Consider the following 21,072-nt stretch of genomic DNA (forward strand, 5'->3'; position numbering starts at 1 on the left):
AAACTTACACATCCTACAAAAGCAGCATTTATAATTCCCTCAACACACAGGCATTAAATTACTCCTCTGAGCTGGGTTCTATGCGAGGTACCCGGGGCTGAGGTTGGGGCAGAGGGCCATAGACAAAGAGGCAGGTTCCCCTTACAAGGCGAGAGTCATGAGCAAAACATCACACAGCCACATAATGTCGTCTGCCGCCAGTCGACCGACGGGCTACGGATTCAGCCGACAGTGATGGGATACAGCACTCATTACAACCACCATTATTATTTCCTCTTTTCCTTAACAATAAAGGAATTCACATTCTTTTTAAGGCAAATTATTCGCAGTGCAACTAGAACTGTTAATGAAACAAGTCTCAATAACTTTTGAACTTCAGTAAGCAAGGAGTTATTTTATACAACCTTAAATATTTTATCAGTTGAGGAATGATATACATAAAACCTTTCCGTCTTCATGAGGCAAAAAGGTTCAAGCTGAAAGTACTGTGTCATTCTTCATGTAGTCGTGTCTTCTTTTTTAATTTCTAAAAGGGCCATCATACAGAAAATGGCCCAGGCACATACATGTCAAGTCTGCCATTTTTAATTATTACCAGTCAAGTTCCAGCAATTTTTCCTCTGGTTAAACATGTGTGTACCTATCTTCTAAGATATTTCTTTACGCCACTGTTCATAAAATATTTTAGGCTGAAGCAAAATCTCTTGCACAAAATTAATAACTAATCACAGGAGATATTTATCATCTCAAGCCTTTTACAAGGAAATTGTCAGATTTAATCACCTTTCTCATATTTTCACTATTTACTGGGCTTCATTTATCATACATTTTAAAATTTTGACAACAGTGAGTTATTTTAATTACCATTTCTGGTTGGGGATTAAGAATAAGACAACTCCTCAGGGAAGGGGAGGCAGGGCAGGAAGTCATATATTTGAACAGTCAATAAACTATTATCATTTTCATCAAGAGATGAAGATTTTGCTCAATGTTGGCAATTTTAAAATGGGTTTGAGGTTAGGAAGCCTCCCAATGCACAGCAGTGCATTCTTCATCATATACATTGTGTCCATCCTTTCCCATAATTTGATCATGATTCTGATTTCATAACATATAAAACATGATTTTTAATCCCACAAACTAACTGCTTAATATATACACTCACTCATCTTTATATTGCCTTAAAAACATAGAATCAGTAACAATATTTAAATAGCACATCCAGGAATACCAATAATATGATACTATAAAAGCTCTATTATTATTACTTACAAAAATGTTTACTTTTACATTATCATCACTCACTAGGAACCAAAGACAAAGTAGAAATTAAAAATTACCACTGTATGTTGGAACTGTCATAAAAATTGACATTATTCCACAGGACAAAATAATGCAAACATGGAGAATCAATAAGACAAACTCATCTACGTCAAATCCAGCTTCCATCTCATCTTCAGAACTGGAGTTAAGTATCAAACCTGGCTGACACAGATAAGATACAGATGATCTCATATAGATTTTCCTTTCAAGTAACTGTACTAGGTTAAATGCTTTAGTGCTATATATTAATTAATATTTCCTGTAAGTGATATTCAATAATTAGAATTACTCAAAAAACCAATATCAGAACTGATATCCAGTATCACTACATACAAAACAATGAAAAAGTACCTTTAATTTGAATTTCATCTGAGGATAAATGCACACATCATTTCATCAGAGAAACTTTCTGTTCTATAGAAAAATATCATCAGCTATTTGAAAAATCACATAATACTGTACAGATTAGTTACGGCAGTTATTTTTTTACCAAAGGTACTAAAACATTCAATGAAGTTAACTTCCTTCTTTTTAACTCAGTAATATTTACTCCAAGTATATAGCACCTAGTATTCTCCTTTACTCTGCAACGATTAATTTATTACAACTGACAGAGAGCATCTATAGAAACTAAAATATTTGCAAAAATAAATGTGCATCAACACATGCTTAAGTAAATATCTATTCTAAATTCATCTTGAAATTCTTTTTGGTATCAAATACGAGCCAGATGTGATATTAGACATAAAAATGAGCAACACTTTCTACTTTTCCTCAATAAAATTAGGAAGAAATTAAGAGCATTTGTAAATGGCATTGTTGGGGGAAAAAAATGTTTTTGTTACAAAATTTAGATGTTTAAAATCTATAGGTCTTAGTCAAACAAAGCTAGTGGAGGTGATGGAATTCCAGCTGAGCTATTTCAAATTCTAAAAGATGATGCTGTGAAAGTGCTGCACTCAATATGCCAGCAAATTTGGAAAACTCAACAGTGGCCACAGGACTGGAAAAAGTCAGTTTTCATTCCAATCCCAAAGAAAAGCAATGCCAAAGAATGCTCAGACTACTGCACAACTGCACGCGTTTCACATGCTAGCAAAGTGACGCTCAAAATCCTTCAAGCCAGGGTCCAGCAGTACAAGAACGTCCACATGTACACGCTGGATTTAGGAAAGACAGAAGAACAAGAGACCAAATTGCCAACATCTGCTGGATCATAGAAAAAGCAAGAGAGTTCCAGAAAACCTCTGCTTCATTGACTACACTAAAGCCTTTCACTGTGTGGATCACAACAAACTATGGAAAATTCTTCAAGAGATGGGAATACCAGACCACTTGACCTGCCTCCTGCGAAATCTGTGCACAGGTCAAGAAGCAACAGTTAGAACCAGACATGGAACAACAGACTGGTTCCAAATCAGGAAAGGAGTATGTCAGCTGTATATTGTCACCCTGCTCATTTAACTTATATGCAGAGTACATCATAAGAAATCCCAGGCTGGATGAATCACAAACTGGAATCAAGATTTCCAGGAGAAAAATCAATAACCTCAGAGAAGCAAATGACACCACCATTATGGCAGAACTTGAAGAGGAACTAAAGAGCTTCTTGATGAAGGTGAAAAAGGAGGGTGAAAAAGCTGGCTTACAACTCAACATTCAGAAAACTACCATCATGCCATCTGGTTCCATCACTTCATGTCAAGTAAATGGGGAAACAATGGAAACATTGTGACTTTATTTTCTTGGGCTCCAAAATCACTGCGGATGGTGACTGTACTCATGAAATTAAGACGCTTGCTCCTTAGAGAAAAGCTACCATTCAGGTATGACCTAGATCAAATCCCTTATGATTATACAGTGGAAGTGAGAAATAGATTTAAGGGCCTAGATCTGATAGATAGAATGCCTGATGAACTATGGAATGAGGTTCGTGACATTGTACAGGAGACAGGGATCAAGACCATCCCCATGGAAAAGAAATGCAAAAAAGCAAAACAGCTGTCTGGGGAGGCCTTACAAAGAGCTGTGAAAAGAAGAGAAGTGAAAAGCAAAGGAGAAAAGGAAAGATATAAACATCTGAATGCAGAGTTCCAAAGAATAGCAAGAAGAGATAAGAAAGCCTTCTTCAGCGATCAATGCAAAGAAACAGAGGAAAACAACAAAATGGGAAAGACTAGGGATCTCTTCAAGAAAATCAGAGATACCAAAGGAACATTTCATGCAAAGATGGGCTCAATAAAGGACAGAAATGGTATGGACCTAACAGAAGCAGAAGATATTAAGAAGAGATGGCAAGAATACACAGAAGAACTGTACAAAACAGATCTTCACGACCCAGATAATCACAATGGTGTGATCACTGACCTAGAGCCAGACATCCTGGAATGTGAAGTCAAGTGGGCCTTAGAAAGCATCACTACGAACAAAGCTACTGGAGGTGATGGAATTCCAGTTGAGCTCTTTCAAATCCTGAAAGATGATGCTGTGAAAGTGCTGCACTCAATATGCCATCAAATTTGGAAAACTCAGCAGTGGCCACAAACTGGAAAAGATCAGTTTTCATTCCAATCCCAAAGAAAGGCAATGCCAAAGAATGCTCAAACTACCACACAATTGCACTCATCTCACACGCTAGTAAAGTAATGCTCAAAATTCTCCAAGCCAGGCTTTAGCAATATGTGAACCGTGAACTTCCTGATGTTCAAGCTGGTTTTAGAAAAGGCAGAGGAACCAGAGATCAAATTGCCAACATCCGCTGGATCATGGAAAAAGCAAGAGAGTTCCAGAAAAACATCTCTTTCTGCTTTATTGACTATGCCAAAGCCTTTGACTGTGTGGATCACAATCTACTGTGGGAAATCCTGAAAGAGATGGGAATACCAGACCACCTGATTTGCCTCTTGAGAAATTTGTATGCAGGTCAGGAAGCAACAGTTAAAACTGGACATGGAACAACAGAATGGTTCCAAATAGGAAAAGGAGTATGTCAAGGCTATATATTGTCACCCTGTTTATTTAACTTCTATGCAGAGTACATCATGAGAAACGCTGGACTGGAAGAAACACAAGCTGGAATCAAGATTGCCAGGAGAAATATCAATAACCTCAGATATGCAGATGATACCACCCTTATGGCAGAAAGTGAAGAGGAACTAAAAAGCCTCTTGATGAAAGTGAAAGTGGAGAGTGAAAAATTTGGCTTAAAGCTCAACATTCAGAAAACGAAGATCATGGCATCCGGTCCCACCATTTCATGGGAAATAGATGGGGAAACAGTGGAAACAGTGTCAGACTTTATTTTTCTGGGCTCCAAAATCACTACAGATGGTGACTGCAGCCATGAAATTAAAAGACACTTCCTCCTTGGAAGGAAAGTTACGACCAACCTAGATAGCATATTCAAAAGCAGAGACATTACTTTGCCAACAAAGGTCCGTCTAATCAAGGCTAAGGTTTTTCATGTGGTCATGTATGGATGTGAGGGTTGGACTGTGAAGAAGGCTGAACGCCGAAGAATTGATGCTTTTGAACTGTGGTGTTGGAGAAGACTCTTGAGAGTCCCTTGGACTGCAAGGAGATCCAACCAGTCCATTCTGAAGGAGATCAGCCCTGGGATTTCTTTGGAAGGAATGATGCTAAAGCTGAAACTCCAATACTTTGGCCACCTCATGCAAAGAGTTGACTCATTGGAAAAGACTCTGATGCTGGGAGGGATTGGGGGCAGGAGGAGAAGGGGATGACAGAGGATGAGATGGCTGGATGGCATCACTGATTTGATGGACTATGAGTCTGAGTGAACTCCGGGAGTTGGTGATGGACAGGGAGGCCTGGCGTGCTGTGATTCATGGGGTCGCAAAGAGTTGGACACGACTGAGTGACTGATCTGATGACAAACCTAGAGAGTGTATTAAAAAGGAGAGCCATCACTTGCCAACACAGGTCTGTATATTCAAAACTATGGCTTTTCCAGTCGTCATGTATGGTTGTGAGAGTTGGAACATAAAGAAGGCTGAGCACGTCAGAACTGATGCTTTCAAACTGTCATGCTGGAGAAGACTCTTTGAAAGTCCCTTGACAACAAGGAGATCAAGTCAGTCAATCCTAAAGGAAATCAACTCTGAATATTCACTGGAAGCAGAAAATCCATTCCTTTGGCCACCTGATGCGAAGAGCCGACTCACTGAAAAACACAGTGAGCTCCCATGAGGTCAGGAGGAGAAGAGGGTGACAGGATGAATTGGTTGGATGGCATCACCGACTCAACGAACATGAGTTTGAGCAAACTCTGGGAGATGGTGATGGACATGGAAGCCTGGTGGGCTGCCGTCCACGGGCACAAAGAGAAGGACGTGACTGAAAGACTGAACAACAACAGGTTTTATCCGAAACTCTAACTTCTCAGATATCCCATAAGGAAAAGAAAAGGGAACACTCTACTGATGTTCAGAAAGATCAAGCATAGCCTGAAGATAGGATGACCACAGAAGCTGCCATCCAAAGCAGGACATGCGGATCGCAGAAGGGGCAGCAGCAGCACGAACAGGAACCTGACGACCCCCCAAAACCATGGGGAGGGGCGGAGACTGGCCTAAGCAAACCAGGACACAGGGCAGGAGGCCTGAGGCAGGCAGGGCGCCCCTCGTGGTCAGAGCTGGGGCTTTGGAGGCAGAAAAATGGGCTCCAAGTCTGTTTCCACCAGTTAGGAGTCGAGAGTGGTCTAATCTTCCTGGACCTTAGTCCCTTTGTTTAAGTGAGGCTAGTTTCTTCCTCAGGGTCGCAGAGGTTAAATGAAACACCGGTGTGAACACTTTGCACACTGTGCGGCACAGACAGCAGTAAATGGTAGCTGTCACTACCTGCTATTTTAACCTTGGTTCAGAAACAAAGGAGAGAAAGTGTCATACCCCTCAACTTTAGCAGCACCACAGAAAACAAGCGTGGTTGTAAAGAGAGGGTCTAATGGATAGGACACCAGAGGCCTCATTTTCAAAGATGGTCAGGGGACCTGAGGGCTTGTCAGGTGACACCACTAGTAAAGAACCCACTTGCCAATGCACGAGACATAAGAGACGTGGGTTAGATCCCTGGGTCGGGAAGATCCCCTGGAGGAGGGCATGGCAACCCTCTCCAGGATTCTTTCCTGGAGAGTCCCATGGACAGAGGAGACTGGCAGGCTACAGTCCACGGGGTCACAAAGAGCCGGTCACGACTGAGGTGACTCAACACACACGCATGCAAAGGGGACTGGAAGAACACTCACCCCAGCATCATTCTATTCTCCTAGGGATGGCCTTACAAGTAACCGTGACTATAAAAGAGAGGGTCAAATCTAAGCCAGCTTCAAACAAGTGTCACCAGCTCAGAAACACTCAGTTCTCTCCCTGCAGTTCTCCCGGAAGTCAGTAATATACAGTTATTCATTTAAAAAAATCTGAATACATACAGAACATACTCAAAACTACGCAGTAAAATTAGAGAAATAAATAAAATTCAGTTTTAGTAAAAGTCCACCCAACCAGCCCAGCCACATTATTAGGCACCAAAGGTATGCAGACAGGCTCCTCTGCAGTCTCTGCAGGCTCCACAGTCTCTGCAGGCCACCGTGGAGCCACTTTGATGGGTAGCGCTATTTTTACTGCCTCTCGATTTCCAAGTTTTCGTGCTTTTATAGGAGAAAACTGTTCAAACTTCACACTTAGTACTCCAAGGTGAAAAGTATTTCTCTCCTCCAGACCACTTAACTTTAATAGAAAACAAAACATTCTCCGACTCGAATTCAACTATGCCTGCTGGATTTTAATGGATAGGTTTGTCCCCCGCTTGGGCAATCTTTAAACCTCTGTCTCTAGGAGAATTAAGTAATATTAGGGGATTGAAATGAAATAAAATTCTAAGTCCACTGTGACATGACATTCACAGGAAGAAGGTAGATTATCCATCCAGTCCTCGAACACTTATAAAAACAATATATAGCATATGTTCACAAAACAATTCTTGGAAATAAAACACAATGGGCACTCAGCAAATATTTTATATCGCCAACACCTGCTCAAATCCTCTCTGAACTTTATTTCTAAATGTCACCGTTTTTTATTGAATCAACGGAAATTTGAAAGAAGAAACAGAATAAACATCCAGAGAAGATCAAGGGAGTTAGAAAAATCTTTATAGAAAGCCTCATTGAGTTTTACATGAGCCAGGGTGCTGTCAGTCTCCCTGAAAGGGGCGGTAGAGTAATCTGTCACTCCACGACTTCAATCTCAGAGTGCCTAAAACACTAAAAAGGGCTCTGTGCAGAAAAAGAGAAGAGAAAAAGAGAAAGAAAAGAAAAGTCTTAAGGCTTTTCTAAATTTTATAAACAAAGGAATCGTGAATCAAATACTAAGCACTGCAAATAAATTCACTTTGAATCACAGACTTGAAGTTGGAGGTAGTTTAGTATACTAATTCAACTCTGTTATTCGGGAAACTGTAACACCCCTGTTAGAACTGTCAGTGGGAATGAGTTCTCTATTTTGGAAGGCAGTCAATGAAAACCAAGGTTTTAACTTATTTTAAGCTGAATTCTGTCTCCCTCTGTAACTTCAACCTGTTGGCCAAAGTTCTGAGGTCTGAAATAAGAAAGAACTAATTTAGGGAAACTAATTAACTCTCTATTATCTGTTAATATATTTTATCCAACTCAATTTAAAAAGAACTATTTGATTTAAAATGAGAAATCCTTACCTAAAAATCTTTATATTCTGAATTTCAATAAGGGAGAATTCAATTTGTAGACTAGGTGGGGACAGGTGGATATTATAAACTAGATCATGCTGGGTGAGAATAATGGAGAAATTGAAGAATGGCCGACGAGAAAAGCCCATTACTCACCCTGGAAAGATCGCTGACATGAGAAAATGTGGGTCCAGTGTTGCTAGATCTGCAACTTTCCCAAAAGAAGGCCCAAATTCAGATTTTTATGTGAACGACCCAATTTTTTAAAGTTGGCAACTTACTCAATTTTTTAAATATTGTATGGGCCAAACAAAACAGCTTTGTGGACTGGACTCAACTCTAGCTCGCCAATTTGCAATTTTAAAATGTTGTTATTTAAAAGTCTATTTAATGAGAAAACATTTATAGTTACTATTCTAAACACTAGTACATATGAAGAGAAACAGTAACATATTGCAAATGTTATTTTATACTTAAAAGAAACTGGTCACAACAATCTCAGATTTAAAACTCCTTAAATTTTAGGATGTTCACTGATGCAACAGCTCCCTTTACATAAATATAAGACTCATGCAGCAAATTACTCCTTAAAGAAAATGTCCTATCTGTGTTCAACAGAGTCAATACATTCAATTTTGTTTTAAACTGCAAATTCAAAGAATACGTCTCTAGCTAGGTAAGAACCATTTAGTTCTTTTAAAAAGTCATGCAGCTTCTGGACTCTATACCAAACATAAAAAAAAAAATAAATAAAACAGTGAAGACCAAATTGCATGTGAAATAGCAAAACAATTATATCAAATACAAGTAAACATTCCAACAAACTTCCAGTCAGAGAGAGTACAGGAGAAATAATAACCAGATGTTTAATTTAAATCATCAATAGAAATAGTCAGTGTCCTCTTTTTATAAACCACTTGGATTTTATTTGTATTCAAAAGCAATGGTAAATGTCAAATGACTACTAGACCATCCTTCTGAATACAAGAAAATATGCTGTTTAACTCTCTAAATACAAAAAGTGCTTTTTAAAAAACAAAGATAAAGAACAGCGTGTCTTAGTCACACAGATCAATTCAAGAACCACAAAATGCTAAAAGGTTCCGTGCGCTTAACAGTAAAGACCTTGAGTTACTAAATATTTTAAAATTTTGAACTTCGAAAATATTTATTGTTAAAATCTTTTAAAATCCAGGATAAATCTTATATCTAAAGATCTGAGAAGAGTATCAATCTTTATCTTCATGTGAAGAATTCATTATTAAAGCTAGCAGCATTAAACATAGATCCTTTTCATAGGCATTAGGTATAAAATAGTATCTAAAGGTTCTATTATAACTTTATTATGAAAGAAAATAATGAGATTTGTGTTTTTTTTAAACTAAGAATGTTACGTATTAAAAAAAAAGAATGTTATGTATAAATGTCAATTGTGTGTGAATTCCAACTATGAAATGGAAATTGACTCATTAGCCATTTGCTTTTTCTTGTTTGCCCCCATCCAATTTTTACTACAGTAAAGATGGAAAAAACACATCCAATCGGAAAAGTCAAAGAAAAATTAAACAAACGGGCTAAATTTAATAGGAATAGTATGACCTTCAGCAGAACAAAAGATGTTGAAAGGATTAAATGAGAACACGTGTAAAGTGCCTATCAATTACCTGGATGATAAAGGTTACTTTCCTTCCCTCTATCCTTACAAAGCTCACTATTATCTCACTCATTAAGTCTTATATCACCGAAAGAGGAAAGCCTTTGGGATCAGCAGGAACTCAGTGCCCCACAGTCTGAGGCACAGCACCAAGTATTTAGTAGGGGGTTAATAAATGCTTCCTGATTTACTAGAGGATAATAATAATGAACAAATGTAAAACAGACACTAATTGATAGGCTAAATGCATTAGTGCATTCTAGTGTCCTCCATGGGAAAGGTTACTAACCCATCCCGGCTAAGTGCTAAAATTATAATTAAGTCTGACGGGAAGTCCTAGATTTATACCAATATAATTACAAATATTACTTAGCTTAGTGATAGAGTATGGCAAGAACAATGAGCTGACTAATTTAGATGACACTGCAAAGTGGGTTTTAATGTTTGAAACTCCTATTACAGTACACAGGATAAGTGCAAGTGGTGTAATTAAAACCTAAAAGAGTCTGATCTTTAAAACTCTACCGCTCAACCTCATTAAAATGCATGTTTTCTCAATTAATTCAAACTTTTCCATTAAAAACATAAAAATACCCTTTTATTCCTTGCAAATAAATCTCTACAGTACAGCATTTAGGATCAAACACCAAATAATCATTATAGTTAAATAGGAAAAAAAAAAACAACTGAAATATTATGGAAAGGGATTTGAGCAGATGGAACCTAACAAAGGGAAGGAAAGGCAAGGTGAAGGCTGCTCTTTTTTTTCATGTGTAAATACCCAGTTATGACTACATAAGCATTTCAAGCACCAGAAGATGGGAAATCCTTGAGTATCTTTGTGTAAATGATACAAATCTAAGCAAAAGCAAAACCTGTTTACTGAGCAGATAACCCTTATGATCATATATGGACTGCATCTTACTTACCTTTGTAGGCTCCAAGTACTGAGTCTTCTCCATCGTTTTCATATCCATTTTGTGGCACAGTTTTCAGCTTTCAATCTGAAGCATTACTAAGAAGTTTACCTAAATATTAAGCTAATACTAAACACCTAAAACCACAGGATGACGTTTTTCATGTACTTCTTTTTATCAGTTGTTACGGAAAACATTTAAAAGATTATTTTAAAACTTGTCACATAACTGATCATGTGGAAGAATGTAGATTATAGAAAAGAATTTAATTTTTTAAATGTTCATCAATTTTCTTCAGATTTTGATACACATCACACAGTGACTATTATTCAGAAACAATAAACACCTTTTATAAATGATGGCCATGGACCAATTCTGGACTAGTAAATTTTTCAAGAAAAATGTTACTAAGAAAGAGCCAAGTAATTTAAAGGGCAAGGCTGGTAATTTACAGGAATGCCACTAGAATTTGCCATTTTTGGGGAAAATGGAGTCTACATGGTTTTACTGTTAAAAGGATAAAAGGAAATTAAAAATGAAAGGGGGAAATGTCTTAAATTTAAAGCATTACCTGACACAAACTTTACAAATCACTGCTCTGTTTTATAAAAAACATTTAAATCTAAATAGGTTCTAATTTTAGCTGAAATAGGGCTTCCTATTTTGAAAACAATATATTTTTGGTGGCCTTTTTTAAAACTTATTTATTCTTGAAAAGCTACTAAGCAAGAACTTTATCTCATGCCTATATTTAAGAACCCACCTAAACTAATCAGCAGTAGGACTCCCTGGTGGCTCAGATGGTAAAGAATCCATATGCAATGCAGGAGACGTGGGTTCCATTCCTGGGTTGGGAAGATCTCCTGAAGGAGGGAGGGCGTGGCAACCCACCCAGTATTCTTGCCTACAAAATCCCATGGACAGAGGAGCCTGGCAGGCTACATACAGTTCATGATGTGAAAAAGAGTTGGACAAGCATAGAATAAGCACAGAATAGTGGTACTCTGCAGTTGTTTTCACTACAAAGAAGTCTATTTTCAAGGGTTCTTGCATTTTTTTCCCCTCATGCAATATTTCAGAGAAAAATTGACCTATCCATTATCACTGTTTATTTTTAAAACTATTTTTAAAACATTTTTAAATGCTTATTTTTAAAACATTTTACACATCTTTACACTACGTATTAAACTATCCATCACATGACTTTAACATTCAAAACAAATTCTATTTATACAGAAAACAAAATGTCATCCTAGAGAAAAGATCTGAATGCATGATGTTTGAAATAGTTTCTCAGAACCATTTTCCTTGATAAATGAACAGTAAAATCAACCACAAAAAGTTGCAAAACTATTAAAGTGACAAATAAACAATATGTCTTGCATGAGTGACAAAGAGAAGATTCAACAGACTTTTAGGCAAACATATGAATCTTAACACATAAACTTTGCTGCAAATATAAGCAAGTGTGAGTCACTCAGTAGTGTCCAACTGTTTGCAACCCCATGGACTGTAGCCCACCAGACTCCTCTGTCCATGGAGTTCTCCAGGCAAGAATACCCACTCCAGGCAAGAGTGGGTAGCCATTTCCTACTTCACGCGATCTTCCACACCCAGGGATTGAATCTGGGTCTCCTCTTTCAGGCAGATTCTTTATTGTCCGAGCCATTAGGGAAGCCCCAAAACTGGATGGGCTAAAAGTATACTTCTAAATGTTTTTCAAAACTTAAAAATATCTATTTTAAAAGTCACAGCTATATCACATTTTCCTTAGAGTAGACATGCCTTATTACAATGATAATCAGTGCTTGGTACACAGAACACATGCTTCCCTTTAAAAAAGTATTTTTAAGATGTTAAGGTGGTTACCTGTCATTTATAATCCAGTTCAGGCAGAGATTGAGAGAGCTAAGATTTTTGCACCTCTTGACAATTTCCATCACGGTTTCATTATCCAGTTCAGTGATATGACGTAGGTCCAAGCTGGAAAGGTTTCTTAGCTAATGAGATAAATAAAATGAAAGATGAGAAAGATAAATACAACATCCTCAAAAACTATTAAGAACAGTTGATTACAGAATATCACTGCACTGAATAATAGACTATAGAATTATTAAACTAAATGGTTACATAATATTTTAATAATAAATAAGAAATGAGTCAGAAATCTAAGGTGAACAAATGAATGGCAATAAACATTAAAATCAAGCAGATTTTATTGAGGCATCATAAAAATCAAAAGTTAGCATTCTAATATGTGGGAAAGCTGTTAAGTCGATCACATTAATTACCTACAATTTGACAGGATTATTTTCTTTAACATTGATTTCAGATACTTATCTTCATGATAATACCACTGTTGTACAGGTTTTCTTTTTTATAAAAGATAAAATAAGAACAAATTGTTAATCAGAGATATCTTGGTGATATTTTATCAAGGTGGATAAAGATGGCAGGCTCTTAATTATCTTCTTCAAATAAACTATATCTCAAATAAGCTATTTTGCTTAATAACATGCAAAGAATTAATTTGGATGCATCTGGTAGACCCAATAACACCACTCCCTATGCTCTCATGTGCCAACTTATATGGCAAAAGAGATTTTGTGGATATGATTAAAGTTGCTGAGATAAAGTGCCTGTCCTGGATTATTCAGAGCAACAGAGAACCTCTCCCAGCTAAAGTCAGAGATGTGTTTGAAGAAGATGCAGGGGACATTTAAACTGTGAAAGGGGTTCCACCTGCCTTCTCTGGCTTTGCGTCTGGAGGAAGAGGGCCAGGGGCCAAGGAATGTGGGCAGCTTCTAGAGCTGCCGGCAAGACATCGGGACTTTCAGACCTACCAACTTAAGGAAGCGAATTTCCTCAAAAACCTGAAGGGATGAGAAAACATCTCTCAATTTCCCAGAAAGGAACACAGGCCAGATGATTCTAGTCTGATGGGACCTGTGTTGATCTTCTCACCAGTAAACCATGAGGTAACAGATCTGTGCTGTTTTAAGCTGCTGTGTGTGCGGTCAATTGTCACAGCAGCAGCAGGCATTTCCAGCGCCATCAGGGAGCCCTTCCAGTACAGGCCGGTCTACCCGAGGCCGCCCTAAGTCCTTCTGTAGGGGGAGCAAGTGATTCCTGATTTGCGGGCATAACCTGACTGCCAAAGGCCTCAAAAGTGAATCAGGTGAGCTTCAAACCCAAGAGGAGACGCTGGTGTCCCCGCTGCTGCAGGACAAAACACAAGGAACAGTCTACGGAGAACTTTCTGCAGTGACCGACGTGTTTTCTCTCTCTAGCGTCCAACACAGTAACCACTCGTCACACGAGGCCACTGAGTATCTGAAACGGGACCAGTATGTGGAAGGACCTGAATTTGTTATCTCATTTTGTGCTGTTTAGTTTACATCTAACATCTATTCTGCGTCTGCGTGTGGGCTGGGGCTCCAGGGTTGGACAGAGCCGCTCTGGAAAGCCGGGCGGCGGGGGAAACCCTCCTTCCACCTCGGCTCTCAGAGAGGCCTCGCGCTGCTGCTGCTGCCGCCTGTCAGAGCCACGAGAAGCACGAGGAGCGAGGGGCGGGACACACGGAAAGAGCCCCGGCTCCCAGAGAGGCCTCCTAGTACTCACCACTGACGGACGCCCGTCAGAGCCACCGGGAGCACGCGGAGCGAGGGGCGGGACACACGGAAGGGCCCCGGCTCTCAGAGAGGCCTCGTAGTACCGCCGCTGACGCCCGTGAGAGGCACGGCGGACGAGCGGCGGGACACAGGGAAAGGGTCTCGGCTCTCAGAGAGGCCTCGTACTCTCACTGCTGGCGGACGCCCGTCAGCGCCGCCCGGAGCACGAAGAGCGAGGGGCGGGACACACGGAAAGTGCCCCCGCGGCAGGGGACACTTTCTCAGTGACTGCAGGCCTCTGTCACAAGGGCTCAACTCCGAGCGTTCAGAATGAGGTTTAGGAAAACCTCTCTGCAGCTGGCCTCTCAGAGATGTTCACAGAAGCCACCTGCAGGGTGGGGCTCAGGACAACACCAGAGAATGGAGGCAGGACCTGGAAAGGAGAAACGGTTCTCACGAAGCTCCTCCTCAAGCCATCACAGGCTTTGCCAACACCAGAACTGCACCAGTACTTGGCAAACAAAGCATAACGAAAGGGAACAGACTCACCTTTGTCAAAAACAGAAAACAAAACCCCAGACTGCTCTATCTCGGCACGTCCATACAGATGACCAGTCGGAACCGGGGCTGACTGTGGTCTCCCTTCCCCGAGAGCCTCCTCACTCACGGTCTGAAAACTGCAGCCAACACCACAGCCAGGGCCCGGACGGGGGGCCCGTGGGCTCTAACTTTATACCCGAAACATGGCCCTAGTCTTTACCTCTCCCCATAAATAAAGCAGGCTGGCATTAAACAAAACAATTTTTCTTCAGTAACAAAAGGAACGGTTAAAAAAAAAAAACCTACATAAAATACAAAATAGATAGCAATATAAGTTTCCATAATCTTCAGTTGTTGTTCACTTAGTCACTAAGTTGTGTCTGATTCTTTGTGACCCCATGGACTGTAGCCCACCAGGCTCCTCTGTCCATGGGATTCCCCAGGTAAGAATACTGGAGTGGGTTGCCATTTCCTCATCCAGGGGATCTTCCTGACCCAGGGATCAAATCCATGCCTCCTGCATTGGCAGGCAGATTCTTTACCACTGAGTCACCGGGGAAGCCCATAATCTTTCAGACATCACTTAAATCATTTGTTATCCTTCAAACATTGCCCTCAGTAATGTACTCTATTTTCTATATTTTTTAAAAAACACCTTTTCTTACAACTATAAGTGGAGTACAATCCATTAAACTTTTGAAACACTATGTTGTATTACCATAATCTAATATTGTCAACTATATCTAATTAAAAAATTTTTTTTCTTAAGCCACTTTATTTTTATAGTTAGCTTTCTTTACAGGGTACTTTTGATCCCAACACCCCAAAAATTTTCATCACTACTGTCCTGGGAACATGTATAGAATCAAGTAGCCTCTGTGAGTAACAGGCACTGGGGGGCTTGCTGAGCTCATATCCTGACAGTAGCCTTGTGTCTGTACCTCAGCAAAATCAGAAATACATGAAATGGAACCACAGGGCTGCTAAAAACTATTTTGAAGGATGAATTTTGCTGTAACCACGTGCGTGTGTGAACTGTTAAATATGGCCACATATGATACATACACAGTGTCACTTTATTTTCTCAACTATCCCGCATTATTGTCACCAGGAAGATGCAAAATCATAAAAATTCTATCCGGTCACATAAATACCTCCTACACACACATATTCTGGGGTTTAGCACAGCTTCTCACACAAAGTTGCTATGTGAATAATCACTTTATCCTTAGCCTCCCTCACGGTAATATATCTCATCACAACTCTGTGAATGTGCTTGCTACCACAGAAGAGTACACTTAATAATGGCTTGAAAGGTAAACTTTTCTCATGTACATTTTTCCACAGGAGAAAAATGACTGCCTCCACCAGCACACAGTGAGAAGATACAACCAAGGTCTGTAATAAAGAAAGCTTGACTTGTGTCAGTTGGGCCCCTCAAATTAGGGAAGATGACTGAGGTTTGAATACTTCCTAAAGTGCTGATAACAGGGAGAGATAATAGGAAACCTATTTTTCGGACTTAGGAAAATTCAAAATCTTCTAGAATGAATAGGACAGAAAGAAGTCACAATTTCAAAAAACTACCTACATATAGTTTACATATAGTACATATAGTTATGTATGGGGTACATATAGTTACCCCAACCAGTAACGCTGAAGAAGCTGAAGTTGAACGGTTCTATGAAGACCTACAAGACCTTTTAGAACTAACACCCAAAAAAGATGTCCTTTTCATTATAGGGGACTGGAATGCAAAAGTAGGAAGTCAAGAAACACCTGGAGTAACAGGCAAATATGGCCTTGGAATATGGAATGAAGCAGGGCAAAGACTAATAGAGTTTTGCCAAGAAGATGCACTGGTCATAACAAACACCCTCTTCCAACAACACAAGAGAAGACTCTACACATGGACATTACCAGAGGGTCAACACCGAAATCAGACTGATTATATTCTTTGCAGCCAAAGATGGAGAAGCTCTATACAGTCAACAAAAACAAGACCAGGAGCTGACTGTGGCTCAGACCATGAACTCCTTATTGCCAAATTCAGACTGAAATTGAAGAAAGTAGGGAAAACCACTAGACCATTCAGGTATGACCTAAATCAAATCCCTTATGATAATCCAGTGGTAGTGAGAAATACATTTAAGGGCCTAGATTTGATAGATAGAGTGCCTGATGAACTATGAAATGAGGTTCGTGACACTGTACAGGAGACAGGGATCAAGACAATTCCCATAGAAAAGAAATGCAAAAAAGCAAAATGGCTGTCTGGGGAGGCCTTACAAATAGCTGTGAAAAGAAGAGAAGCGAAAAGCAAGGAGGAAAGGAAAGATATAAACATCTGAATGCAGAGTTCCAAAGAATAGCAAGAAGAGACAAGAAAGCCTTCTTCAGCGATCAATGCAAAGAAATAGAGGAAAACAACAGAATGGGAAAGACTAGGGATCTCTTCAAGAAAATCAGAGATACCAAAGGAACATTCCATGCAAAGATGAGCTCGATAAAGGACAGAAATGGTATGGACCTAACAGAAGCAGAAGATATTAAGAAGAGACAGCAAGAATACACAGAAGAACTGTATAAAAAAGAGCTTCACGGCCCAGATAATCACGATGGTGTGATCACTCACCTAGAGCCAGACATCCTGGAATGTGAAGTCAAGTGGGCCTTAGAAAGCATCACTACGAACAACGCCACTGGAGGTGATGGAATTCCAGTTGAGCTATTCCAAATCCTGAAAGATGATGCTGTGAAAGTGCTGCACTCAATATGCCAACAAATTTGGAAAACTCAGCAGTGGCCACAGGACTGGAGAAGGTCAGTTTTCATTCCAATCCCAAAGTAAGGCAATGCCAAAGAATGCTCAAACTACCACACAATTGTACTCATCTCACACGCTGGTAAAGTAGTGCTCAAAATTCTCTAAGCCAGGCTTCAGCAATACGTGAACCATGAACTTCCTGATGTTCAAGCTGGTTTTAGAAAAGGCAGAGGAACCAGAGATCAAATTGCCAACATCCTCTGGATCATGGAAAAAGCAAGAGAGTTCCAGAAAAACATCTATTTCTGCTTTATTGACTATGCCAAAGACTTTGACTGTGTGGATCACAATCAACTGTGGAAAATTCTGAAAGAGATGGGAATACCAGACCACCTGACCTGCCTCTTAAAAACCTATATGCAGGTCAGGAAGCAACAGTTAGAACTGGACATGGAACAAACACACTGGTTCCAAATAGGAAAAGGAGTACGTCAAGGCTGTATATTGTCACCCTGCTTATTTAACTTATATGCAGAGTACATCATGAGAAACGCTGGACTGGAAGAAACACAAGTTGGAATCAAGATTGCTGGGAGAAATATCAATAACCTCAGATATGCAGATGACACCACCCGTATGGCAGAAAGTGAAGAGGAACTAAAAAAAGCCTCTTGATGAAAGTGAAAGTGGAGAGTGAAAAATTTGGCTTAAAGCTCAACATTCAGAAAATGAAGATCATGGCATCAGGTCCCACCATTTCATGGGAAATAGATGGGGAAACAGTGGAAACAGTGTCAGACTTTATTTTTCTGGGCTCCAAAATCACTACAGATGGTGACTGCAGCCGTGAAATTAAAAGACGCTTACTCCTTGGAAGGAAAGTTATGACCAACCTAGATAGCATATTCAAAAGCAGAGACGTTACTTGGCCAACAAAGGTTCGTCTAGTCAAGGCTACAGTTTTTCCTGTGGTCATGTATGGATGTGAGAGTTGCACTGTGAAGAAGGCTGAGCACAGAAGAATTGATGCTTTTGAACTGTGGTGTTGGAGAAGACTCTTAAGAGTCCCTTGGACTGCAAGGAGATCCAACCAGTCCATTCTGAAGGAGATCAGCCCTGGGATTTCTTTGGAAGGAATGATGCTAAAGCTGAAACTCCAGTACTTTGGCCACCTCATGCAAAGACTTGACTCATTGGAAAAGACTCTGATGCTGGGAGGGATTGGGGGCAGGAGGAGAAGGGGATGACAGAGGATGAGATGGCTGGATGGCATCACTGATTCGATGGACGTGGGTCTGGGTGAACTCTGGGAGTTGGTGATGGACAGAGAGGCCTGGCATGCTGCGATTCATGTGGTCGCAAAGAGTCAACAGGACTGAGCGACTGATCTGATCTGATCTGATCTGATCTACATATGATAAACCTCTCATTCTAGTTGATTAACTCCTAAGCTTTTAGAAGTCCTGCCTCCAGGCCCACTCCTCAGGGCAAGGTGGGTCAGATGGTGACTGCCCTGGGTTTCCTGTCCATAAATGAAGCGTTTTTTTCTCTTCCAATGGAGCATAAACTCAAACAGGAAAAGAAAAGTTTACTTTGGTTCTCACATGCCAGCTGTCTATTGAGATCATCAAGAGCATTTTTGCCCTCGGATTCAATTAAGGCCCATTTTTTCATGAGCTGACAGTCGCTGACATCGTTCATGAAGCCTTTCCTGTGACCACATTGGCCAGTTCAACCTGGAAAATGACAGCACCCAAAGCAGTTCCAGGAGGCTAAGCCCTGGGAACCGGCAACATTATAAGACACGTCCAGAGCACCTCTACAGGCTGTGGTGTTTTTATTCAGAATGCCACAAACAGCTCTGTCAAATTCATCATACTCCTTGCCTTGCTAAGGGAATTTCATAATAGTGCCCTCCAGTGTTTCATTAAAAGCTACCCAACATAATCCTTCATAGTCTGAAACAAATAATTACATTTAGGAAACTGACATTTTAATTAAACTGACTTTTCTTACAAATTCACTGGTAGTCTTGGGTTACACAAATCACAGAGGATTTGAATAAGCGAAGCCATACAACCAAGATCTTTGAAGGGCTTTGTTCCCATTTTTAAACAGTTTAGTAAGGTATTTGAAAAGAAACCCAAGTCAGAATGTAGACTGTAGGAAATCAACTTTCAGTTTAATACCGCTTTTATTGAGGAAAAAAATATTACTTATAGCCAATTCAGGTTAAAGGCTAAAATTAGTCAATGACTGTATGGCTGTGTATGTATTTAAGAACAAAATGAGGCATTAAAATGTTACCTAGGAAACACAGACTTGGAGGATTATAAAAAGACCTCAAATGGCTTCCAAATTTTCTTAAGACTCTAGAAAAGTACAAACTGAAACAAAATCCTGTTGTGCAGGTTGACTCCAGCGGGTGAAGCAACGGACAGGGAATCGGAGCACCCTTGGCAAAGGCAGGGGCTGGGGGGGTCCCGCTGGTTCAGACCAGCAAGGATAATTTACGTGAAGCCAGCTGGAGGTGATAACTTTTGCGAAGGATAAAAACTTCTATATGGTTAACCATGTTCAAATGTCAACTAGTCCCTAAATTACTTCCTGCCAGCCCTGCAGATGTTGGCGTCGCGGGGACTGGGTTTCAGAGCAATCAGTTGCAATCTTCAGGGAGCAACGTCAAGGTGAAGACAGGCCGCCGGTGCTGTGGATCGGCAACACACACCCATCTGCCAGTCACAGGTCAGGCTGCCAAGACGGGGACTGCAGAGGGGACCAAAGGCTTGGGGGAGAGAGGGGGGCCTGGGGAGAGCCACCTATTGGGAACCACGAGGGAGACACAGGAGAAAGGGAGGGAGGTGTGGTGTGCGCATGGCAAACTACAACTACAGGTAAAGACACTGAGATGCTGGGCACGGGCTGGGGCAGAGGGAATTTCTACCCCCGGGCAAAGGAAGGCTTCCGCGTGTGGACAGGGTCTACACTTAGAGGAGAACTTGGTTGTCCTACGGGGAGGATGAGGGGCATCTGTTCTGCTCATCAACTAGGCCGAACCTCAGTTTGGTTGGTTACGGCTGGCACTCGAGAGCAGAAGTAGTAATAAAAGCTAAATAAGTCACACTGAGGACATCAGGGAAATCCTCCCAGCACTTCACAGAACTGAGACCCTCAGGCTGTAACTGAAAGCTTTTCATTGCCCAAGAGCCGGGCAGAGACAATAACAATTTCCAGTCCTAACCATGAAAAGGAGACTTCCAAGGCCCGGAACGCTCATCGCATCTGCAAGAGCTGCCATGTGAGCTCTCTGGCCCTTCTCCAGGTGTCCTTCCAGCCACTGCCTTCTTAATCACACTGGTCTGCGGTCTCCTTGCTTTGTTTCCAAATCCGAGGCTGGCTGGCTCTCCTGACCTTCTGCTGGGATCTGCCATCTCTCACCATTTTATTCATGCTCTGTCTTGCTTTCCAGGGCATTTTTACTCGCTGCTCCTCCTTAGAGCTATCCCTTCTAACTCCTTGCCACATTACCAGCCACAGAAA

At 40.5% G+C, this 21,072-nt stretch overlaps 1 protein-coding gene across 1 annotated transcript in view; it reads right to left on the reverse strand.

Moving 5' to 3' along the window:
- Nucleotides 1-21,072, reverse strand: part of FBXL17 (F-box and leucine rich repeat protein 17) — a 521,801-nt gene that overhangs the window by 327,748 nt on the left and 172,981 nt on the right. The window contains exon 6 of the mRNA XM_070792153.1: nt 12,484-12,614. Within this exon, the coding sequence (XP_070648254.1) occupies nt 12,484-12,614 (131 nt within the window). The remainder of the gene's footprint in view (nt 1-12,483; nt 12,615-21,072) is intronic.

The sequence above is a fragment of the Bos indicus genome, chromosome 7 (assembly GCF_029378745.1).
Source record: "Bos indicus isolate NIAB-ARS_2022 breed Sahiwal x Tharparkar chromosome 7, NIAB-ARS_B.indTharparkar_mat_pri_1.0, whole genome shotgun sequence".
Lineage (NCBI taxonomy): Eukaryota > Metazoa > Chordata > Mammalia > Artiodactyla > Bovidae > Bos > Bos indicus.